Consider the following 26,439-nt stretch of genomic DNA (forward strand, 5'->3'; position numbering starts at 1 on the left):
GGGGAGCGCCCTCTATCGGTCTTCCTGTGCTGCTTTTTCAGGACAGCAGACTGTGAGAGGTGCCGAGATTGATCCTGCGCCGTGTTTGGTGCCAGGGAATGACAGTGCCAAGGGTCTCTGACCCCAAAGTCCTTCCTCAGCACCTCCCAGACTGAAGCAGGCATGCTGCGCATCAACGGTGAGGAGCCTGGTGCAGCGTCCATGGGGCTCAACTCAGACTGAGGGCGGAGAGCTGCTTCCATTAGCAACAACTTTAGTCTGTGATCCCTCTCCTTCTTTGTGCGGGGGTGAAAGCGCCAACAAATCCTGCACCTGTCCGCCTGATGGGACTCCCCCAAGCACTTCAGACAAGCTGAGTGCGGGTTACCCTTGGGCATAGGCTTCTTGCAAACCCCACATGGCTTAAATCCCTGGGTTCGAGACATGGCCTAGGAGAGGGATGGGGAAATGGGGGAGGGAAACACCCTCCAGTACCCCAAGTCCAGATATCTAACTAACTAACTACAACAGTTTTTGAAACTATCCTTAACTATTTACAGAAAATACACTAGGATCGCTTATTGAAGATGAGAGACGCAATGCTCCGACGACTACCACTGACAGTAAGAAGGAACTGGAGAGGCGGCAGGGCCCTATATGTTGCGCTATGAAGGTGCGGCTCCAGAGCTGATCTGACAGGTGCTGCTAGGGGAAAAACATTCCGGTGAACTGTGCACATGGCGTACTCACACCTAACTGGAATAGATATGAGCAAGCACCCAAAGAACATTTCCTTATTTACTTTCTCCACACCTGTTATGATTTTATAGACCTCTGTCATATCCTCCCCTTGGTCGTTTCTTTTTCAAGCTGAACAGTCCCAGTCTTATTAATCTCTCCTCGTACATAAGCTACTCATTTTTGTTGCCCTTTTCTGAACCTTTTCCAATTCCAATATATCTTTTTTGAGATGGGGAGACCACATCTGCACGCAGTATTCAAGGTGTGGGCATATCATGGATTTATAGAGGCAATATGATATTTTCTGTCTTATTATCTATCCCTTTTTAATGATTCTCAACATTCTGTTTGCTTTTTTGACTGCCACTGCACATTGAGTGGATGTTTTCAGAGAACTATCCACAGTGACTCCACAATCTCTCTCTTGAGTGGTAACAGCTAATTTAGACCCCATTATTTTATATGTATAGTTGGGATTATGTTTTCCAATGTACATTACTTTGCATTTATCAACATTCAATTTCATCTGCCATTTTGTTGCCTAGTCACCCAGTTTTGAGAGATCCTTTTGTAGCTCTTCACAGTCTGCCCGAGTCTTAACTATCTTGAGCAGTTTTGTATCATCTGCAAATTTTGCCACTTCCCTGTTTACCCCTTTTTCTAGCTCATTTATGAATATGATTTGTTTATGCCTCCTTAGCTGGGAGGAGGGTGCCTGGGACAAAGGGTTTTGAGAGTAGTGAGGGGAGAAAGGGAAGCTTTCAGAGCTGTATAAGGAATGGAGAGGTTCTTCCCTGAAGGAGCTCTTATTTAGATTGTAAGCTCTTTGCGTCTGGGAACATTTCCTCAAGTGTGTGTGCGCGTGCGCAGAGCAACTGGCATAACGGGGTCCAGATGTGCTGGAGGCCTCTAAGTGCTACTCTAATACAAACTAATAATAATAATAATTTTTAAGCTATGTTTAGATTTCTTGCACACTGTAAGCAGAATATGGTCTTGTGTCACTAGGAAAAAATATGCATCCGACGTAGTGGGTATTCATGCACCAAAGCTCATGCTTCAATACATTTGTTAGTCTATAAGGTGCCACAGGACTCTTTGCCGCTTTTAGGGAAAAAAAGGTGTGTTCATACCTCGACTTAGCTAACATGAGGTAAAACCCTAGTGAAAACAAGGCAGCTTGTAGTTTTCACACAACTAGCAGGTCAAGTTAAAGACTATGGGTGAGCTGAAGACAAGGTCCAATCACGTCTGGCTCCCTTCAGGAGATCACAGACATATACTCATTCGTGGCAGGCATTTCTAAAATGAAAGCCACGGAAGAATCTAACCTGGCTCATAGATGGCTTGCCGCCCATTGCTGTTATTGTACACACAAACGTCACCTCTCTTCCCCTGTGACTGGGTTAAGAGGAGAGGTGGAAAAAGCTGCCATAGCAGCTATAGAGAAATCCCACAAATAATTTCTATAGCTGGTGTGGGAGTTCTTGAAACAAACCGCTCACCAACTTGAATTTCTGTGGCTTTCCCACCTTTTAACTCCCCACTTAAAATATTTTAAAACCACGGGCCTAGTTTGGCTCTTTCTTATCCTGGTGTAACTCCACTGATTACAAGACCCATGCTGATTTACAACAGAATACTACGATCTGAAACTTGTGGCTGCGAGACAATTATTTCTGAGGATATGCTCGTCCCCTCCAGCAACAGTCTACTGCTGTCAGCTATTGCCTAAACAGTGCCCCATCTAGGATACAACTCCTGGAAAAAATTCTTGGTCAAACAGAAGTTTAAGATGATTTGATTGCAGTGTATAAGTATCTACATGGGGAACAAATATCTGATAATGGGCTCTTCAATCAAACAAACAAACAAAGGCAGAACACGATCCAATGGCTGGAAGTTGAAGCTAGACAAATTCAGAATGGAAATAAAACACCAATTTTTAACAGTGAGAGTAATTAATCATTGGGCCAACTTACCAAGGGTTGTGGTGGATTCTCCATGCTGGAAATTTTTAAATAAAGATTGGTTGTTTTTCTAAAAAGATATGCTGTAGTTCAAAGGAGAATTATTTTGGGGATGTTCTTTACCCTGTGTTATATAGGAGGTCAGACTAGATGATCACAACAGTCCCTTCTGGTCTTAAAATCTAGGAATCTTCTTATTAAGCTGACTTCAGATGTAGGAAAACAGCTATAATTATATCCTGGAATTTTTCTGATCATACCACAAGCCATTCTGGCTTCATGATGTCAAAAGAACCATACCATGTAACTGTAGCCCTGTAATTCACTTACCTATCATTTATTCTATATCCGATATTAGTAATTATAATGTACCAAACAAGTAAATGCCAAGTACTACCAACAAATGTATGATGCTAAATTTACTGCATATGGAGTTCTGTGGTCTAGGTTCTTGTGCCACTATAAATGGCCTTTCCTATATTTTTTGAATTACAGATGTGTGTGTATTGAGATGGTTACAGCTTAAGCATGGTGTGAGCGGAATCGGGCACCAAATCTGCATGAGTGTGACTGATACTGCCAATAGTAATTCAAAGAGGTAACATGTCAGAGGGAGTGTGGTTAGAGCAACACTCTGGTTACAGCAAAGGATTGAGATAGGAAACCTGAGTCCTATTCCCATCTCTGCCAGTGACGTCACATATCGGCCTGAGGCCGGTTATTCGGATTCTCTGTGCCTCTGAGATTTTAAATCCCAGTCTAACTGATTTTAATATTGGTCTGAAATGGGGACTAGTGCCAAGGATCAGATTCAGTGCAATGCACACATCAGTGATTCTGAACAGGAGATAAGAAGCCACATAAATGCCATGGCAGGTGTTAATTATTGTGAATAGTATGCAGAGAACTGGTGTAAATTGCCATTTACTGTCAAATATCTCCTATGTGAGAATCATAGAATCGTAGGACTGGAAGGGACCTCTAGTCCAGTCCCCTGCACTCGTGGTAGGTCTAAGTATTATCCAGACCAGGCAACCTTTCATAAGTGGTGTGCCGAGTCTTTATTTATTCATTCTAATTTAAGGTTTCGTGTGCCGTAATACATTTTAACGTTTTTAGAAGGTCTCTATCTATAAGTCTATAGTATATAACTAAATTATTGTTATATGTAAAGTAAATAAGATTTTTAAAATGTTTAAGAAGCTTCATTTAAAATTAAATTAAAATGCAGATCCTCCTGGACCGGTGGCCAGGACCCGTGTAGCATGAGTGCCACTGAAAATCAGCTCGCGTGCCACCTTTGACACGTGTGCCATAGGTTGCCTATCCCTAATCTAGACCATCCCTAATAGGTGTTTGTCTAAACTGCTCTTCAAAATCTCCAGTGACAGAGATCCACAACCTCTCTAGGCAACTGATTCCAGCGCTTAACCATGCTGACAGTTAGGAAGTTTTTCCTAATGTCCAACCTAAACCTTCCTTGCTGGAATTTAAGCCCATTGCTTCTTGTCCTATCCTCAGAGGTTAAAGAGAACAATTTTTCTCTCTCCTCCTTGTAACAACCTTTTATGTACTTGAAAACTGTTATGTCATAAGAACATACTCTCAAGTCTTCTCTTCTCCAGACTAAACAAATCCAATGCTTTCAATCTTCCCTCGTAGGTCATGTTTTCTAGATCTTTAATAATTTTTGTTGCTCTTTTCTGGACTTTCTCTAATTTGCCCACATCTTTCCTGAAATGTGGTGCCCAGAACTGGACACAATAGTCCAGCTGAGGCCTAATCAGTGCAGAATAGAGTGGAAAAATTAATTCTTATGTCTTGCTTACAACACACCAGCTAAGACATCCCAGAAGGATGTTTGCTTTTTTTGCAACAATGTTACACTGTTGACTCATATTTAACTTGTGATCCACTATGATCCCCAGATCCCTTTCCACAGTACTCCTTCCTAAGCAGTTATTTCCCATTTTGTATGCGTGCAACTGATTGTTCCTTCCTAAGTGGAGCACTTGGCATTTCTCCCTATTGAATTTCATTCTATTTCCTTCAGATCATTTCTCCAGTTTGTCCAGGTGATTTTGAATTTTAACCCTATCCTTTAAAGCACTTGCAACCCCTCCCAGCTTGGTATGGTCCGCAAACTTTATAAGTGTACTTTCTACACCATTATCTAAATCATTGATCAAGATATTGAACAGAACCGGGACCAGAACCGATCCCAGTAGGACCCCCTTAATATACCCTTCCAGCTTGATTTGCGAACCACTGATAACTAATCTCTGAGAATAGTTTTCCAATCAGTTATGCACCCACTGTATAGAGTTTGGGGTGACCAGATGTCTCTATTTTATAGGGACAATCCTGAATATTTTGGGCTTTTTCTTATATAGGTGCCTATGACCTCCCACTGCTATCCCAATTTTTCACACTTTCTATCTGGTCACCCTATAGTAGCTCCATCTAGGTTGTATTTCCCTAGTTTGTTTATAAGAAGGTAATATGAGACAGCCTTACTAAAGTCAAGATATACTACATCTACCACTTCCTCCTATCTACAAGGTTTGTTACCCTGTTAAAGAAAGCTATTAGATTGCTTTGGCATGATTTGTTCTTGACAAATCCATGTTGACTATTACTTATCTTATTATCTTCTAGGTGTTTGCAAATTGATTGCTTAATTATTTGCTCCAATATTTTTCCGTTAAACTGACTGGTCTGTAATTCCCTGGGCTGTCCTTATTTCCCTTTTTATAGATGTGCAGTATATTTGCCCTTTTCTCTGGAATCTCTCGCATCTTTCATGACTTTTCAAAGATAATTGTTAAAGGCTCAGATATCTCCTTAGCCAGCACCTTAAGTATTCTAGGATGTATTTCATCAGGCTCTGGTGACTTGAAGACATCTAACTTGCGTAAGTATTTTTTTAACTTGTTCTTTCCCTATTTTAGCCTCTGATCCTACCTCATTTTCACTGGCATTCACTATGTTAGACATCCAGTTGCTACTAACCTTTGATGAAAACTGAAACCAAAAAGTCATTTAGCACTTCTGTCATTTTCACATTTTCTGTTATTGTTTTTTCTCCTCACTGAGTAATGGTCCTACCCTGTCCTTTGTCTTCCTCTTGCTTCTAATGTATTTGTAGAATGTTTTTTCTTGTTACCCTCTATATCTCTAGCTAGCTGAATCTCATTCTGTGCCTTGGCCTTTCTAATTTTATCCCTACATAGTTGTGTTATTTGTTTTTATTCATCCTTTGTAATTTGACCCAGTTCCCACTTTTTGTAGGACTCTTTTTTGATTTTTAGATAATTGAAGATCTCCTAGTTAAGACAGGATGGTCTGTTGCCATACTTCCTAGACTCTAAACAGACTGCACACTGACATATTAGGGCACTTGGCCACAGGAAGCAGCAGGGGGCAAGTGTGTTTTTAAAGCTAGGAAGGAGGTAGTAAGTTTGTCAATGAGTTAAGCAGATTTAGAGAGAATTTGATAGGAGCAGTTGATAGACACAGGGAGGAGATGGTCTGGGTCTGGCAGCTGGAAGTTTGTCACTCGGATGGGAATGGAGAGTGAGGGGGGTCAGCAGCTGGAAGGTGATCAGTTTGGGGAAGAGGGGACACTTGTTACTTTTAAACAAAGACATTAAATACAAACTCCCACCTTTTTTAGTGCACTGTTAGAGTGATGCACTTAGACCCACGAAAGCTGTAAACAATGCAGCCAAAGTGCACATATTTATTAAATAAAAACATACATTTAGCAGCCTGAAGCGTAATCCAATCTACTACAGATGTCATATGTGCCACGCAGCTGAGCTAACTTTGTTGTGGGAACTTTAGCTTCTAGATTTCTTGACTTCTGTGCATTTACATTCTCAGTCTTAACTTAGTGTGCATGGGGTGGAGGGGGCCGGTTGGCATGTGTTTTGTTATTTTGCATTTAATGTGTTCAAGCACAGAAACAAAGGAATTAGAGACGGAGAAGACCTATCAGGTCCTAACTAATCCATCCCTTCAGGCCAGTGCGGGATCATCCCTGCAATATAGTCTCCCCTGCTTTGTCCAGTTCTGTTTTAAATTACTATAAGCATATCACAGCCAGGAAAAATTCCTCACAATTAAAAGCCTGTGAAGAGAAAATAGTAGCTAAAAGAGCATGCTCTGCAGCATGGTGACCCCAAGCCGGCCCTCAGGGCAATGGCCTAGCACAGCTGCTATAATGGGCAGCAGAAAGGTCATGAAGGATGCCATAGAAGAGCATTCAGAAAAGGCCTTCCAGGAAACTGGCTACTCACACAGAAGGTCACTTTAAATCTTGAAGGGCATATTCAAATTGGATCAAAACAGGGGATGGGTAATAAATAAATACACTGAATTTCTGCAGCACCTTTCAGCTAAGTAGCTCAAAGCCCTTTGCACACATGCTGATAGGTAAGCCCCAGCACCCCGGCTAGGTAGGTATTATGATACATATTGCACAGCTGGGCAATTTGAAGCACAGAGAAGCGAAGTCACTCAGGAGTAAGAACCTGACTGATGTTGGTGGAGCTGTGCAGGTAGAAATCAAGACAGCATTTGATCCCGCAAGTCTCATTTGTTCTACGTCCTCATGCACAGGTTGAAGAACGGGCTGAGCGTTATACGTGCAGCCCTGTATCCCTGTGCCCGTTGCCTAGACGGCTACACTTTGATGATGGTTAAGACAACAAGGGATTGAAGAGAGGCCAGGCTGGGATGTGTGTTTCTGTTTTACAAGGGAAATGGATGGGGGGAAAGTCTTCTCTAGAACCCAGGATAAAAAGCAGGGGGGGTGAAGGGGCGGAAACAGCACCTCAAGGACCCAGATTTTCTCATCACATTGTTAAAAAGGGAGCACTTCCTCTGGGATTACAGTCAACAAAAACCTACCCTGCTCGACTGTCCTAGGAATTCAAATTAGCCATGTAAAACCTCAGCACTCTGACGTGAACTACAGCTCTCAATCTATCTAGGTACTTACCTGACTCTCATCACTGCAGTCTGAGCGCCCTCTCTAGCCTCCTTCAAAATCGCCTCCCAAAATTGATCTCTTCCAGCATACAGCCTCCTCCTATTAATTCCCCCATCTTTTAGCAGGTAGCTTTTAACTGAAGTCCTCACCACACATCAGCCTAATAACACGACTCCAAGGTACAGTCACAACTTGTGCCTGAATCTTGGGCTTGTATTTATTCTTTTGTCATAAATCCCCTGCTCCGTATTGGTCAAATGGCGCTTAAATTAAAGAAAAAAAATCAGAATACCAAAAAGTAAAAAATTAAACAAAATAACATGTATTTCCTATCATAGCCTCCATTACTAGCTCTCATTTACTGGGCTTGTCTGAAGAAGATTGTGATATTATTGGGTCAGGGACCCCATCTTCTTATGAATTTGCAAACCACATGTTCTCCTGTGGCACTATATAAATAATCATGCAGGCAAAGATTTAGCGTTTACAGCAAGGAGTCTTGAAGCATAAACAAATGCGGCACTGGGGATAAGGCACCATGCTGGGAGTCAGAAGCTCTGAGTTCCGATTCCCAGCACTGCCACCAACTCATTGCATGCACTTGGGCAAGTCACTCAAGTTTTCCGCCACTCAGCTGCTCCATCTGTAAAAAAAGGGCTACTACCTACCTCAGGGGCAGGCTGTGAGGCTTGAGCAGGCTTGTAACTCACTTTGAAATGGAAAGTGCTAAAAAAGGGCAAAGTTTGTTATACTAAGGATGGCCTAAAAAACTCCATAAGGGTAAGACCTTTGAATATGGCCATAGTATAATAATACAGTATATCAAAATATAAATTTATTAAATCATCCCTAAAAGCCAGTGACCTATATATGCTACTAGTTATAGGCCCGGCCTTCCTTCCTACCAATCAAACCCGTCCGAACTGATCCTGCATCGAGCGAGCTGAAAGGTTCTTGTGCGGCTCGGAGGCTCCCACCCTCTCCTTCAGATAAGCACCGTTTATGTCAGCTCGGATCAGGAGACTGCCAGATGTCACCAACAACTGCCCAAAAATACAACAGAGCAGTGACTTAGTCTCGCGGTCTGCTGGGCACGCACACACGCTGACCACAAGGGGATAAGGTCCCGGAAGGGTCAAGTGAGCCAGTGAATAGGCCACAAAAGGCCAAAGAGGTGGGGTGAGGGGGAGGTTGCCTGTAGCCAAGCACGTGGAAGCTCCCCATAAAAAGCCCTGAAGAAGGGGTAGTTGTTTAAGCACAGAGAAGGGAGAGAAGCCTTGGTGGTTAATGGCTCTGGCCCCGAGGGCAGGACGGCAAGTGGAGGAAGTGGAGGAGAGATTAAATGGACACTCAGTAAAATGGCAGGTGTAGGGAAGTATAAAGGAGGGCGTGAAGAGAGTCTGTTCCATGTCAGCAAACAGGAAACATCCCTCTCTCAGATGTCAAAGGCAGACCACATGGGGAAATTCTCCTCACAATGGGCCTGCGGCAGGCACACTTTTAAAGGTGTTCGATCCCTACTTCTGAGACCTTCAGACTCACAGCTACGTATTCATCTCGGATAACACTAACAAGAATGTCCAAGCCGCTGCTTTGTTAATGCACAGAGGGGGAGGGGGAACGCGGAGTCAATGCAATGAAAACCTCATGGCCCACACTAATCATGAACCAATACAATGAGAAATCTAACTTCAAGGCACAAAAAGTGGAAGATCAAAGGAAAGAGTTTGGAGAGACTTTATAACAATATCAGTCTGGCAGAATTCTGCTTGCCAAGGGAGGCATAATTTTTATTTTAACTGGTGAGTAAAATACCATTAGTTTTTCTCATAATCATGATGGCAAAGGGAGGGTGAATGGATATAGTACCTGGACTGGTAAAGACAGGTAGATCTGAGATACACTGCAAATCTAGTCCCAGATCCTGCAAAGACATGTATGTGCTTTAGCTTTACACACTGGGAGTACTCTCACCGTGGCCCTTCAGTGGGACTATAAATTTAGGCATGTGCTCACATCTTTGCAGGATCAGAGCCTTCTTTTGGAAACACATTCTTAGCACATCCTGACTTGAGTTTGTATTTGGAAAGATTCCAATAGGTCATATTAAAAAGGGCAGAATGTCAATCGGGCCTTTGAATTCCAGTGCTTTGGCAGCTTAAATTTAGATCTTTTATTCTGACTTAGTGTAATTACTTTAAGATATTGTGTAAAAAATCAAAAAGTGAAACAACCCCCCTTTGTATTAAGGGATTTTCTCTATGATCAGAGTGAATCCTTCAGCGCTGAGCCAATCTGACACGAGCAGAAGTCTGTGATCAGACCTGAATTTGGAGGAGTTCATTCACAGAGATATCATCAGCTCCAAAACAAATGTCCAGCAGGAACAGATTTAGAACAAAACAGAAAACATTAAATCCTCTTTGGCCTGGAACCGGATTTGATAACAGCACTCATATAGTCCTATAACAGTGTCCAGATACATAGATAAGATAATACAGAGATATTTGAAAATATCAAGGCTGTCCGGGGAGGGGTGGGGGCGCAAGTGGGGCAATTTGCCCCAGGCCTGCAAGGGCCCCCATGAGAATATAGTATTCTATAGTATTGCAACTTTTTTTTATGGAAGGGGCCCCTTAAATTGCTTTGCCCCAGGCCCCCTCAATCCTCTGGGCAGCCCTGGAAAATATATGACACAGTATGACCTAAATTCTCAAAGGCTGACTTCCCTTCTGCATACACACATACTTACAACTGGACAGCGTCCTGTGGCACCTTATAGACTAACAGATGTGTTGGAGCATGAGTTTTCATGGGTGAATACCCATTCTGTCGGATGCATGTCGGACTACATGCATCCGATGAAGTGGGTATTCACCCACGAAACCTCATGCTCCAATACGTCTGTTAGTCTACAAGGTGCCACAGGACTCTTTGCTGTTTTAACAGATCCAGACTAACACGGCAACCCCTCTGATACTTACAACTGCGCTTTGCAGGTACAAATATATCTGAGCTCATGCTGCAGAATTCTAACTCCTGCATGGGCATTCCAGCACCTTGCACATGTTGGGGGAGCTTTTCAAAGCATACATGGCAATTAGGCACCTAACTGAAATCTTGGCCTGACTCTGTTTCTCTGACATCTCCTCGTGGATGTCTAGTTGCCAACTCAAGCTCAACAAAACTAAAACAGAGCTCCTAATCTCCTCCCGCCCCAAGATCACCCGGTCACCTCCTGTCTCAATTACTGTGAACACCATCATCCTGCCGGTCACTCAGGCCTGTAACCTGGACACCATCTTCGACATGCACCTCTCTCTAGGTCCTCACCTCCAGGCTATGTCTAAATCTTGCAGATTCTTTCTGAAAAATTTCTCTAAAGCTACATCTTTAGATGTGCACACTTACAGCAGCGTGCAGACTACAGGCTTTATAGATGCAGCTACATGTCACAGTGAAAGGTAGATTGTGTTCACACTGGTCACAGAGGTGTGCAGCTACGTGCCGCAGTGAAAGGCTCTGGTAGCAGACAGCAGCACGACACGACATTACTAAAAGTAGCAGTATAGACATAGGAAGCACCGCGTGGGTATGTGGAGAGCCTGAGGGATCAGGAGTGTAGAGCATTTTACTCACTTAAGCCGTGCCTCACTGTTTATATCTGTGACAGCTGAGTGTGCAGCGTCTGTACCATACACACCACCACAAGTGTACCGGTACCTTAAGATACAGCTTTTCCTGTCCATCCATCCAGCTAAAACTCTCATCCAATCTCTCATCACCTTGTCTCAATTACTGCAACATCTTTATCTCTGGCCTGGATAAAAGCGATCTTGCCCTGCTTGTATCCATTCAGAAGGCTGCTACAAAGATCATTTTCCTAGTCTGTCACTTTGACAACATCACCTTCTCTTCCCTGGGCTCCCTATCCCTCCAATGGCTTTTCCTTCTTTAATGCATCAAACATAAATGGCTTATATTCACTTTCAAGGACCTTCACTGCCTAACTCCACCCCATCTATCACCTCTCATTCATTGTCCACTTGTTAAATGTTCAAACAAGCACCTTCGTGCTCTCTTCCATGTTATTTCACAAGCTTCCTTCAAATCCCTTCCAAAACTCTTCTTTGCTGGGATACCTATAGAAAACTTGACAATGGCCAGGCTGCTGGCGTGCTGAGCCCACTGCCCACCCTGCTGACCGACAGTGTCTCATCATTTGTCTGTCTGTCTCCATTTCTTGTCTTATACTTAGACTGTGTTGAAACTATATACAAGGATCACTGTTGATTCTCCGTCACTGACAATTTTAAAATCAAGATAGGATTTCTTTCCAAAAGATCTGCTCTGGGAATTATTTTGGGGAAAATTCTCTGGCCTGTGCTATACAGGAGGCCAGTCTGGATCATCACAATGGTCCCTTCTGGCCTTGGAATCTCTGACTCTCAGAACTGCACACTCTTCGGAGCAGGAACTTTTAGTTTTGTGTCTGTACAGTGCCTAGTACGACTGTGGCTCCTGGGTGCTACAGTAATACAAATAAATATAACAAAATAATCACAACTACTCCTCCCCATTCTCCCATGTTATAATCCGTATCTCAAAATCCATTGGCCATACCTTTGAGAAGCCCCTTGCAAAGCTACATTAACTGTTTCTGTTTCCTTGTACTCTTTATGGTTCCCTGCAAGCACTGCAGCCTGTTCTACTGTACTTATGGAGACCTTTTGGGTTTTCCCAATCAGTAGTAATTCTCAGCATCCTCTGAGATGTCTGGTACCCTTGTTGTGGCATCACTTATCATGGCACCCGGAAGGCGGCACATACCCTTCCGTTTCCTTTATCTGGGCTACTGAGGTCTCAGCCCAAGCTCCTCATTTGGGAGATGCTAGATAGGCTTATTTGCATCAACTTTTCTTTTGGTGGCTTCCTGTCAGTGCTTCTCTCATGCTCAACAGTCTGGCTCTGGATGAGTTGTGGGCTGAGTGAAATTCTAACTTACTTAAATCAATGAGAGCTACGCCATTCAGGAGGCCCAGGATCTCATCCTTGGTATTTTCCTTCTCTGCCTTGTCAATGGTAGAGTACATTACTCACTGGAATATCAGGGTTCTATCAGTCTTCTCCCAGCTACTCCTAGTGCTTTTAGCCTTCTCTGTTGCCACATTCCTCCATCTTTCTTAATTTTTCATCTGCACCCCATGTTTGTGCTGCACCTTGCACAAATGCCCCCCTTGTAGACGCTACCTCAATAGAAAAGTTAAATAATTATAGAAATGTGTTGATTATGAATTATATGGGGGGAAAAGCCCAAATAAATATAATTAGGATGGAAAAGGGGAAAGATATAGAACTGGTGTCATGATAGCGTCAGTCTATCCTACTAGAAGGGAATTTTTAAAAGTAGTGGAAATAAATAAAGGTAAAGGTACTTTATTTTTTATTATTAAAATATTGCTCTATCACCATAGGTGTGGCTGGCACATGACCCAAAATATAATAAAGCATGCTTTGTGCTCCTACTGCATGAGTTAAATACTGCACATTAGCAAGGAAGGATGGTCCTGTACTTTCTCCACTGGACTGGGACTCAGCGATCAGGACACCATTCCTGGCTCTCAAAGAGACCGTCTATGTGACCTTGGCCCTCAGTTCTCCCTCTGCAAAAGGGCACAATGGTATTTGCTCTGCCTGTCTTGTTTGCATAGACTGTAAGCTCTTCAGGGCAGAGACTGTAACTTAATATACATATTTACAGCACCCAGCACAGAGACCCACAACTCAGCTGAAGCCTCTAGGTCTGACTGCAGTACAAATAAGCCATGACAAGGCAGGGGGGGATGAGGAGGAAGAGAGTTACCCAAAAAGGGAAGGGTGGGGACACATCAGAGGAACAATCTTCCTCCTCTCTCATCTTTTATTAAGGAGTTTCTCGCCTTGAGTTGTCTTGTAACCTACATTACATGGACAGGCATAGCCAAGGCATTGGCAACAGCTGAGCAAAGATTTGCTATGAAGAGCAAGCTGGAAAATAACGAGTTGTCAGGAGAGATTCACAGATTTCAAGGCCAGAAGGGATCATGAGATCATCTAATCTGACCTCCTGTATAACACAGGGCAGAGAATCTCTCCCATTCATCCCTGCATCGAGTCCAATAACTTGCGTTTGGCTAAAATACTGTCTTTCAGAAAGGCATCCAGTCTCGACTTGAAGACATCAAGAGATGGACAATCCAGTCCTCCCCTTTCCTTGGTAGTTTGTTCCCATGGTTAATCACTCTCACTGTTAAATATTTGTGCCTTACTCTAATTTGAATTTGTCTGGGTTCAGCTTTCAGCCATTGGTTTTTGTTCTATCTTTTTGTGCCGATTTTCAGGAGAAAAGAGAGGACACATAACGTATAGGAAGAGGGAGGCTATTCCAGGCATCGGAAGTGGTATGAAAGACAGGCCCGGAGACGCAAAAGGGAACATCAAGAAGAGTGGATAAATAAATCCAAAATAGCAGTAAATCATAATTCATACTGTAAATCAATAAGGAGCGAGGTCACAGTCCGCAGCTGTGATCCTGACCCAGGAACCTCTACAAGCCACGGACCTTACCTCCGTCTAGCAGCAATTTGACAGTCATGTAGTCGTCAGCGAGCACAGCGTAATGCAGAGCCGTGCATCCCTTGAAACTGGCTCGGTTGTTCAGGCGGTTGTTGAAATCATCCTCCCGGGTTACCAGAACTGCAGAAGGAGAAGAGTGAACATGTAGCTCAATAAAGTGGGGAAAAGTAAAGATCCAGTTGGGTTAAAAATGCAGCTGGATTTTCACAGGGTGAAACAATGCAAACTGTCAAAATATCCAGGAAGCAGTTTATGCCCCCAGGTATAATTCCCAAAGGATGAATGGGGGAGGCCCCTGGTCACCCAGTCCTACCCCCCACACTAACCCTTCAGCAGAGGGACACTGGGAAGAAAGGGCTGCTGGAGGCAGGCTGCCCCACTCTCCATCCAACCAGGTTTACGAGGCAGCCATCACTTGGCATTTGGAGATGAGAAAGGTGCTGGAGGCCTGCTTACCGTCTCTGGGAACAGTCCAGAGCCCCAGGGGAGGCTGCTGGTAGGCCGGTACCCCCACCCCAGTGGGCAGGAGCCAGGGTGGCTGAGTTTCAGAGGGTCTCACTCCATGCCCTCACAACTGTAACAAGGAGGAGGGCAAGTTTGCTGGAAGCCCGGGCCTCTTCTCTGCCAAGCAGAAGAGGTCTCAGAGGTGCTACTAGTGGTCAATTATCTTCCCCTTCGCTGGAAGCAGCAGGGACACCAGAGTGGAAGCAAGACCCTTTCTCCTCACAGACCCCTCCACTCTCCCAACCCCGCAACTTTAACTGCCTCTTTCATTTAACTGAAATTACTTTTAAATACAAGTAAGCAATATGGAGACTTTTGCTTTATGGTCCGTCTCTGTCTCCTATGGCAAATCAGGGCTAGGAAAGGGCACCCACGGACAAGCCTCAGCACAGCTACACCACCACCAGTTTTGTGTGCACCTGCATACTGGACACACACACTCCCCACAGTAACAGTACACTGCATTTATCATGCAGCTTTATTTGCCTACCTGCCCTCTGCCCACTAATCCAGCTCTGTTGGGGCTGCCTCGAATATCCCACACCTCTCAGAACCTTCAAACGGCTACCATAAAAAAACAAAAACAAACCAACCCACCAGAAATACCTTCTCCCCTCAAAGATAAATAACAATTATCCTGGCCTGAGGTCCAGGAAGCACAACATTCAGATTAAAGTTTTATTTTACATATATATTCTCACTGTTTCCTTGTGCTCCCTTGTTCTCTGTATCCACCACTTATCCCTTGTCATACACTTGGACTGTAAACTCTTTGAGGCAGGGACTGTCTGTTTGTTCTGGGTTTGTACAGATCCTAGCACAGTGAGGTCCAGAGCCATGAGTGGGGCTCCTAGTGCTACCATAACAGAAAAATACCATTCCATGACCCCTTAAGGATGCCTGGAATCCCTTTTTCCAATAGTGTAATATAAAGTAAGGAAGCAAAGCTAGCAGAAGTCAGCCTCTGCCTGCTTGCAAGCTCTCAGAACCTGGCAAGAACAGGGCTGGTATTGCAAGCAGGCAGAGCCTGACTTCTGCTAGCTTTGCTTTATATCAGCAAAGTTTGACCACTACTTTGGTTAAGGCCTCAGGCCTCACACCAGGCTGCTGATACAAGGCCATATGTTTCAGGCTCTCTTCCTACTATAGTGGCACAGGTACAGCACCGCAGGTGTCTCACCGTGGCATAGACATACTCTGAGAGTGGTCATGGCTGACAGAAACAACCTGCATCGTCCGAGTCACAGACAAAGGATGACACCAGGAACTGCATAAGAAGCCATCTCAGAGGCCAGACACCCCACTGAAGAAACTCTTCTAAGACCAAAACCAGGCCATGTGAACAGAAAGCCAGAAGATTTAGAGATAGCATTGAGTGACCAACGTCCAATAACACACAGCGCAATCCTCTCATCTGTCAGGGGATTCAGGCTTCCCTCACCCTAGACAACACCATTTGCTGTTCTCTTGACTGGCTGTTTTACTCAGTGGTTGTTGGTTTTGGTTGATATTGTGTTTTACTTACCTTTGATTTTCAAAGAAAGGGATGCTATAATACCAGCCACTGGAGTCACTGAACCCTGCCATGTGACATGTGACCTCTGCCACGTACCTTTTATAACCCTGACCCATGTCATATGACTGTGCCCAGAAAATAAAGATCAGTCACTCTTTTGTTATACTCTCCTCTCCCCCAGGCAATCAATCTTCAGAAGTGTGGATCCAGCAGCCTCTCTCTTGGCTTGCTCTAACCTAGCTGGAGTTATTTGGAAGCACAGAGCCTGCCGGGGGTGGGGGAAGGTACATCCCTACCATAAGGCATAAGTGACAGGAAAGGCCCTGCACATGCTGTCTCTGAATGAATGTCTCTGACATGGTAGGCCACTTTTCGCTCTTGGATGTGCGTGCTTAACTCTTATTGACTTCAGCGGGAGTACGTGTGCATAGCCAATGGCAGAACAGGGCCTTTGACTGTAAGCTCCTGCAGGCAAGGACTTTACAGTGAGGATCTTGTACAGCTCCGAGCACAGAACAATTGGTGACAGGAATAACAGACAGAGAACTTGGACCATCCACAATGCAATGTGCCTACATTACCTTCCCATAACTACTGCTTGAGTCCACCACCTAAAAGTTGCAATAAAACCTAAATACAATACTGTAACTAATAGCCAAGCCCATTCCAGCCAGGCACCTCTGCTACTAAAACCCAGCACCTGCAAAGAGAGCAATTAACGTGACGCTTCCTTCCATCTGCAGGCATTTTCTATAAGCATACATAGGGTGTATGTATATTTATTTATTTTTCTTCATTTCCTATCCAGGGAGGGGCAAGATAATGAACTGCGTGCGTCAGGGAAGATGAATCTGAGATACTAGGGAGCAGTGCAGTAAAAAGATTAAAGTGTTATTATTGTTGGGTTTTTTCCCCCATGGTCCGTTGTGACAGCTCGGCCGTCATCTGTAAAAAATGTCTCAGCAAGAGATAATCATCGGAAACTCAATAAAGCGTCAGGGGAAGCCTCGTCTGCCATCAATCACTGGGTGCCTGGAAATTTTCAGGCCTCTGTCTCCCTTCCTGCCATCCATATAAATGTCTGCAATATATTTTGTGCAGTGCGTGTGGCGTGTATCCCTCTGATTTGGAAGTTTTTATGAAAAAATATTTATACATGAAATATGCAAATCGGTTTTAAAAAGAGGCAGTTTCACTCTCTCCCTCTCTCTTTCTCTTTTTAAAAATGCAACTGAATTTATTCTTTTTAATAAAACATGTCAACCAAAGAATTAATGCAACTTCTAACTGAGTGGACTTATTTCTCCCCATCCCCCCAAAATAAAATATATTAGTTTAGAGAACTGTATGCAGACAAAAACAATTAACTTTATTGGTTGATATACTTTGTCTTAAATAAAGTCTAGGCACATGCATTATGTATTGGCACTCCATTGTTCATTTTTTTAATGTTGTTTCATGCATTTTGCATTTGCCGCTACAGCAGCCTGATGCATGTGTGTTCGCAGCTCCCATCAACGAGAGGGTCGGTAGAACTAATACGTTACAATGAGGGATGAGAGCAAGGAGCATTTAAAAAAAAATAACGGCCTATCAAAATTGCTCTAGAGTTGATCCATCTTCTGAACGTGTATTTTATCAAAGGCAAAGGTTGAAAGATTACACCTTCATTTGACTTTATCTCACTTTAAGCTCCCAGCAATGAGGCCAAAATGCTGTGCTAAACCAATGGACAATCTCACTACACAGTTCTGTCTTTTCTATCAGACTAATCAGCAGTATTTTATTCTGCAAATAATGCAGGAGAAGCACTATCTGCCTTTGATAATGTAATCGGGTTTCCTAAATTTGCTCCACACAATAAGCAGGAAATGTTTATTTTCTGAGCCAAAGGTCAATAGTTAATTTAGTTACAAGTGTCAGGAAAGGCTGGAGTTCTGGTAGCTGCATGAGTTATGGTGAGGTGATATGGAATGGGACCAGAAAGATACTGCTTAGACTTGTCTTCCTCAGGGAAACCATGCAGAATGTTTGGCATCTTGGACTCATCGGCTGTCACAAGCTAAGGTTTTCTCGCTACTTAGATGGATGAGACACCTCTAAGGAGAGTCAGATGGCACAGGAAGTGGTTCTGGTGACTCAGTAGGCGATGCCCTTTTACCTGGGTCAGACTAAATCAACATCCCAATTTTGGGAGCACTGCTGTGCTGGAGCCTGTTTCAGATCAGATGTGAAACTGAGATACTGACCATGAAAGATGATAAAAGATCCAACTGCATTCAGAACACGGAGGTTAGCGCCAATACCTTGCCAAAGGCCAAAAAGATGCAATCAGTCTGTCCACAGAACATTCTTCTGCAGTTTCAATTGGAGCAGTTATTCATGGTTTTACATCCACTTCTAAAAACTTGCGGAGTGTTGCTGGTGCAAGAGCAGTCTTACTTCACCCCAGAGGTGGCTGCATTTGAGTGGATGATGTAAACCGTCTAACTATAATTTTGCATAGTGCTTTGGCGTCCCTCCAGATAAAAGTGGCTTTATAAATGTTAGTCAGCAGGGCGGCAGCATCTCCACGTCACCTCCAGGATACTGAAGGATGTCGGCTCATGATCGTTTCTCTAATCTTGACATACACACAAACCCTCCCCCCTTCAATTAGACTGCATTTAACTGAACATGAAGCAGTTTCCTGAAGTGAGGTGACATTTCCATTTTGATCCCAGTAAACAAGATTTTAGGATGTTAGAATCACAAGCAGGTCTCCACCGCACCACATTTTTGTTTGTGGCTGGTAATGGGCAATCCAACTACCAGGCACAAAGGGACACAAATATAATAGTTTGTCTTACAAAATGATACACTTATATTCATTTAGGAGTATGGCAGAAAGGGATCTAGGGGTTATAGTGGATCACAAGCTAAATATGAGTCAACAGTGTGATGCTGTTGCAAAAAAAGCAAACAGGATTGTGGGATGCATTAACAGGTGTGTTGTGAGAAAGACACGAGAAGTCATTCTTCCCCTCTATTCTGCACTGGTTAGGCCTCAACTGGAGTACTGTGTCCAGTTCTGGGCACTGCATTTCAAGAAAGATGTGGAGAAATTGGAGAGGGTCCAGAGAAGAGCAACAAGAATGATTAAAGGTCTTGAGAACATGACCCATGAAGGAAGACTGAAAGAATTGAGTTTATTTAGTTTGGAAAAGAGAAGACTGAGAGGGGACGTGATAGCAATTTTCATGTATCTAAAAGGGTGTCATCAGGAGGAGGGAGAAAACTTGTTCACCTTAGCCTCTAAGGACAGAACAAGAAGCAATGGGCTTAAACTGCAGCAAGGGAGGTTTAGGTTGGACATTAGGAAAAAGTTCCTAACTGTCAGGGTGGTTAAACACTGGAATAAATTGCCTATGGAGGTTGTGGAATCTCCATCTCTGGAGATATTTAAGAGTAGGTTAGATAAATGTCTAGCAGGCATGGTCTAGAAAGTATTTGGTCCTGCCATGAGGGCAGGGGACTGGACTCGATGACCTCTCAAGGTCCCTTGCAGCCCTAGAGTCTGTGACTCACTCTTCGGTTCTTGTCCCAGTCCTATTCTCCTTAAGTACCCAGCCCCAATCTCCACTTCTCAAGCTCCTACTCCTCACCCAACCAATCCTCGTCTCCTCCTCCAGGTTCACTGTCCAGTCCCAATCTTCTTCCTGCACCCGAGGGCCTGGCTCCTTTCCCAGTTAATATCAGTTTCTTCCCTCCCACTTTTTTTTGTTTTTTTTTTAAAGTTTGCAGGAGCTGGTAGGGAGCAGTGTGTTGTGAGAGAAGCAGAGCCTTTGATCACAGCAGAGCCCTGATTAGGGGAAGGACTTCCATGATTAGGGGGGCCTATAAAGACAGCCAGGCAACCAGTCAGCGACATAGGAGCCAGCAAACAGAGCTGGAAACAGGGGAGTCTGAGTGGGAGTTTCGGGGAAGGGAGTGTGTGGTGTTCTGATTTTGTTTTTTGTGTGTGTTTGTGTTTTCTGCTGTTCTCCGGGACAGGAGCTTAGGAGGGAATCTATGACAGCTACCGAGGCAGCAGTGGCAGTGACCCAAGGAATGGAAGAGGCAAAGAAGATGACTGGATGTGAAAACAGTGGCAATGTACGTTACCCTGGAGCGAGTACCTGAAAAGAGCTTCTTTTGTATGAAGTGCCACCAGACAGAGCTGATGGAGGAGAAGATCTGAGGTCTGGAGATGCAGATAGAAACTGTGGTTGAGTTTTGAAAGGGATTCAAGCAGATGATGGAGGAAGGAAGGAGGGAGGAGGCTGAAGGGAAACGTCAAGACTTGCAGATGCAAGCTGGACTGAAGAACTCTGCGGGTAGACTGTGAGGAAAGTGGCCAGTGGAAGCATGTGACGATGAGAACCAGGCAGAGGAAAAGACCAGATAGTGAAGGAGAAACAGAGCTCAGGAACACCTTTGCTGAGTTGGAAAATGAAAAAAGGGCACAGCAGCAGTAACAGAAAATGGGAGAACAAGGGAGAAGAGAAGAGCAACATGTCCTACAAGAGGGGAAGAGTCAATGGAGACAGCCAGAGTTCTGAGCCCCAGGAGGATACAGGATGACTCACAGAAGATGGCAAGTGAGAACAAAAGACAGGAGGACTTGCAACCAGAAAGAACAGAAGGAGGGAAGGCTGGAAAATCGCACCAACACCAGGAAGAGACAGTGTACGTGACTAGGGACTCCCTACTAAGAAAACGACACAGGCCTGTCACCAGAGCTGATCCAGAGAACAGAAGGGTGTGCTGTCTGCCAGGAGCCAAGATATGGGATGTGGACCTGAGGCTTAAGAGGATTATAGTGGCAGCTATAAAGAATCCACTGATTACCCTTCACATGGGAGCAAATGATACAGCTAAATTCTTGCTGGCACACATTAGGGTAGACTATGCCAGGCTGGGGAAGACTCTTAAAGAAATGGAAGCTCGGATGAAGTTCCATGGGATTCTGCCTGCCCCTAGAGGAGGAGAGCGAAGGCGAGACACGATTATGATGAGCAACAGATGGCTCAGGCCATGGTGCTATAAGGCAGACTCTGGGATGTTCGACCATCGTGAGGCAGTCATGGACAGAGGACAGTTCTCATGGGATGGACTCCATCTGAATGGGAAGGGAAAGACTTCTGGGGCTGGCATAACTGATTAAAAGAGCTTTAAACTAGGAATTCAGGGGAGATGGTTGGGAGATGCTCATGTAATCTCCATGCCTGATTCTAACACTGAGTGATAGGAAAATCAAGTAAGAGGGGTTTACAGTAACAGCGAAAGGAACAACAGAGGTCAGAGAATGGACATCAAGAGGAAAGATAGCGTCACTGGTATTGGAACTAACAGTCAGGTAGGTGATACTGGCAGTAGAATGACTATACCTAATCGGGTGAGGAATCTAGATGAAGCTGAGCAAAAACAACTGAGATGCCTGGACACCAATTCAAGAAGCCTTAGTATCAAAATAGAGAAACTAGTACTATTGATGCAGGAAGTGAAACCAGATAATATAGGAACAACAGAAACATGGTGGAATAGTAATGATGTCTGTAGCACAGCTATTGAAGGGTAGGTGCTGTTCAGGAAAGACAGAAATAAAGGTAAAGGTGGTGGAATAGAATTGCATATTAATAAGGAGGTACACTGTAAAGAAATTAGAAGTGATGGGATGGATAAAACAGAACCTGCTTGGGTCAAAATCACTTTGGGGAAGAAAGGTAACAAAGGCTCCCTTGGGATAGTGCTTGGGATCTGCTAGAGACCCCTGTGATCCAATTTGGATATGGACAGAGATCTCTCTAATATTCTTAATGAAATAAATGCTACTGGGAATTGTGTGATTATGGGAGACTTTAATTTCCCAGACACAATTGGGGGACAAGTGTTATGAAGAAGGGTAGGACCCGGATATTACTGGATTTGACAGCTGACAGATTTCTTCACCAAATAGTCTCTGAACCTACAAGAGGTGATGCCATTTTAGGTTTAGTGTTGGTAAGTAGCAAGGACCTCATAGAACTGGCTGTTGAGGACAGCTAATTCAGCTAATTGCAACTAGAGTCCTTGATTGCAAAACGGCAAACCTAACAAAATTAAGGGAATTAGTTAGGGAAGTAGATTGGACTGAAGAACTCAAGTCAAGGCTCTGAATGTGGAGGAGGCTTGGAATTACCTTAAGTCAAAGTTGCAGAACCTATCTCGAGCCTGCATCCCAAGCAAGGGGAAACATTCACAGGGGAGAGTTGCAGATCAAATTGGATGAGCAAGCTTCTCAAACAGGTGATTAAGAGAGAGCCGAAAGCCTACAAGGAATGGAAGATAGGAAGAATCAGCAAGGAAAGCTACCCCTTGGAGGTCAGAGCGTGTAGGGAAAAAGTGAGAAAGCCAAGCAGGTTAGACCTTGCAAAGGAAATTAAAACCAATAGTAAAAGGTTCTTTAGCCATATAAATAAAAATGAAACAAGGAAAGAAGAAAGGGGACTGCTAAGCACTGAGAATGGAACGGAGATTAAAGATCTAGGCATGGCCCAACACCTAAACGAATACTTTGCCTCAGTTTTTAATAAGGGTAACAATGAGTTTAGGTGTAGTGACAGGGTGACTAATGGAAATGAGCTTACAGAAGTACCAATAACCACATCTGAGATGGAAGTCAAACTCAAACAGCTTAATGGGATTCACTCAGGGAGGGGGAAGATAATCTGCATCCAAGAATATTAAAGGAACTGGCACATCACATTGCAAGACCAATACCAAGGATTTTTAATGAATCCATAAACTCAGGGGGCATACCTTATGATTGGAGAATTGCTAACACAGTACCTATTTTTAAGAAAGGGGAAAAAAAGGGTCCAGGAAACTACAGGCCTGTTAGTTTGACCTCGATTATATGCAAGGTCCCTTGGAACAAATTTTGAACATAAGAACATAAGTTTTGTGCCCTGTCTCTCTAATGATAATGAACATAAGAACGGCCGTACAGGGTCAGACTAAAGGTCCATCCAGCCCAGTATCCTGTCTACCAACGGTGACCAATGATAGGTGTCCCAGAGGGAGTGAACCTAACAGGTAATAACCAAGTGATCTCTCTCCTGCCATCCATCTCCACTCTCTGACAAACAGAGGCTAGGGACACCATTCCTTACCCATCCTGGCTAATAGCCATTAATGGACTTAGCTTCCATCAATTTATCCAGTTCTCTTTTAAACCCTGTTATAGTCCCAGCCTTCACAACCTCCTCAGGCAAAGAGTTCCACAGGTTGACTGTGCGCTGTATGAAGAAGAACTTCTTTTTATTTGTTTTAAACCTGCTGTCCATTAATTTCATCTGGTGGCCCCTAGTTCTTATATTATGGAAACAAGTAAATAACTTTTCCTTATTCTCTTTCTCCACACCACTCATGATTTTATATACCTCTATCATATCCCTCCTTAGTCTCCTCTTTTCCAAACTGAAAAGACCTCGCCTCTTTACTCTTTCCTCATATGGGACCTGTTCCAAACCCTAATCATTTTAGTTGCCCTTCTGTGAACCTTTTCTAATGCCAGTATATCTTTTCTGAGATGAGACCACATCTCTACACAGTATTCAAGATGTGGGTGTACCATGGATTTATATAATGACAATAAGATATTCTCCATCTTATTCTCTATCCCTTTTTTAATGATTCCTAACATCCTGTTTGCTTTTTTGACAGCCGCTGCACACTGCGTGGACGTCTTCAGAGAACTATCCACCATGACTCCAAGATCTCTTTCCTGATTAGCTGTAGCTAAATTAAGCCCCCATCATATTGTATGTATAGTTGGGGTCATTTTTTCCAATGTGCGTTACCTTATATTTAACCACATTAAATTTCATTTGCCATTCTATTGCCCAATCACTTAGTTTTGTGAGATCTTTTTGAAGTTTGTCACAGTCTGCTTTGGTCTTAACTATCTTGAGCAGTTTAGTATCATCTGAAAACTTTGCCACCTCACTGTTTACCCCTTTCTCCAGATCATTTATGAATAAGTTGAATAGGATTGGTCCCAGGACTGACCCTTTGGGAACAACACTAGTTACTCCTCCGCATTCTGAAAATTTACCATTTATTCCTACCTTTGTTCCCTGTCTTTTAACCAGTTCTCAATCCATGTAACGATCTTCCCTCTTATCCCATGACAACTTAATTTATGTAAGAGCCTTTAGTGAGGGACCCAGTCACAGGCTTTCTGGAAATCTAAGTACATTATGTCCACGGGATCCCCCTTGTCCACGTTTGTTGACCCCTTTAAGAACTCTAATAGATTAGTAAGATATGATTTCTCTTTACAGAAACCATGTTGACTTTTGTCCAACAATTTATGTTCTTCTATGTATCTGACAATTTTATTCTTCGCTATTGTTTCAACTAATTTGTCCGGTACTGATGTTAGACTTACCAGTCTGTAATTGTCAGGATCACCTCTAGAGCCCTTTTTAAATATTGGCATTACATTAGCTATCTTCCAGTCATTGGGTACAGAAGCCAATTTAAAGGAGAGGTTACAAACCATAGTTAATACTCTGCAATTTCACATTTGAGTTCTTTCTGAACTCTTGGGTGAATGCCATCTGGTCCTGGTGACTTGTTACTATTAAACGTATCAATTAATTCAAAAACCTCCTGTAGTGACACTTCAATCTGTGACAATTCCTCAGATTTGTCACCTACAAAAGCTGGCTCAGGTTTGGGAATCTCCCTAACATCCTCAGCCATGAAGACTGAAACAAATAATTCCTTGCGTTTCTCCGCAATTACTTTTGTGCTCCTTTTGTAACTCGATCATCCAGGAACCCCACTGGTTGTTTAGAAGGCTTCCTGCTTCTGAGGTACATAAAAAATCATTTTGTTATTACCTTTTGAGTTTTTGACTAGCTGTTCTTCAAACTCCTTTTTGGCTTTTCTTATTACATTTTTATACTTAATTTGGCAGTGTTTATGCTCCTTTCTATTTACCTCACTAGGAGATGACTTCTATTTTTTAAAAGATGCCTTTTTATCTCTCACTGCTTCTTTTACATGGTTGTTAAGCCATGGTGGCTCTTTTTTAGTTCTTTTACTGTGTTTTTTAATTTGGGGTATACATTTAAGATGGCCCTTTATTATGGTATCTTTAAAAACTGTCCATGCAGCTTGCAGGGATTTCACTCTAGTCACTGTACCTTTTAATTTCTGTTTAACTAACCCCCTCATTTTTGCATAGTTCCCCTTTCTGAAATTAAATGCCACAGTGTTGGGCTGTTGAGATGTTCTTCCCACTACAGGAATGTTAAATGTTATTATATTATGGTCACTATTTCCAAGCAGTCCTGTTAAACTTACCGCTAAGAGAAAGCAGTTAAGGAAATATAGGTAAACAGTAATTAGGACAAAATACAATATGGTTTTGCAAAAGGTAGATCATGCCAGACCAACCTGATTTCTTTAAGAGGATAATTGCTTTTGTAGACAAAGGAAATGCAGTAAATCTAATCTGCCCGGGTATCAGTAAGGCATTTGATACAGCTCCACATGGGAGATTATTAGTTCAATTGGAGAACATGGGGATCAGTATGAGAACTGAAAGGTGAATACGGAAATGGTTAAAGGGGAAACTATAATGGGTCATACTGGAAGGTGAACCGTTAGGCTGGAGGGAGGTCACTAGTGGAGTTTTTCAGGGACTGGTCTAGGGACCAATCTTATTTAATATTTTCATTCATGACCTTGGCACAGAAAGTGGGAACGTGCTAATAAAATTTGCAGATGACACAACGTAGGGAGGTACTACAATGGTCCCTTCTGGCCTTGAAGTCAATGAGTCTATGGTCTCAGTATCCTTGCCCAGCCTGTTCCAGTTCTGCTCTCCCAGCATTTTGTCTGATCTGTCTGTCCCATCTCCCTTCCACTGGCTCCCAGTGCACCCCAGCTCCTTGTCCAAGTCTCTTTTCCCAGCAAGTCCGAGTTCTCCCCCAAGACCTTAGCTCCTTGTCTGAACACACCCCCAACCCACCATTGTAAGCCCCAGTCTCCTGGTTTATACAGTCTGTCTCTCTCTCTTCCTCCAACAGCTCTTCGGCCAATCC

General features: G+C 43.4%; 1 protein-coding gene across 1 annotated transcript in view; it reads right to left on the reverse strand.

Moving 5' to 3' along the window:
* CLPB (ClpB homolog, mitochondrial AAA ATPase chaperonin) overlaps positions 1–26,439 on the reverse strand; it is a 131,722-nt gene that overhangs the window by 67,464 nt on the left and 37,819 nt on the right. The window contains 1 exon segment of the mRNA XM_030556433.1: positions 14,293–14,421. Coding sequence (XP_030412293.1) covers positions 14,293–14,421 — 129 coding nt within the window.

This window comes from Gopherus evgoodei, chromosome 1 (assembly GCF_007399415.2).
Source record: "Gopherus evgoodei ecotype Sinaloan lineage chromosome 1, rGopEvg1_v1.p, whole genome shotgun sequence".
Taxonomy (NCBI): Eukaryota; Metazoa; Chordata; order Testudines; family Testudinidae; genus Gopherus; species Gopherus evgoodei.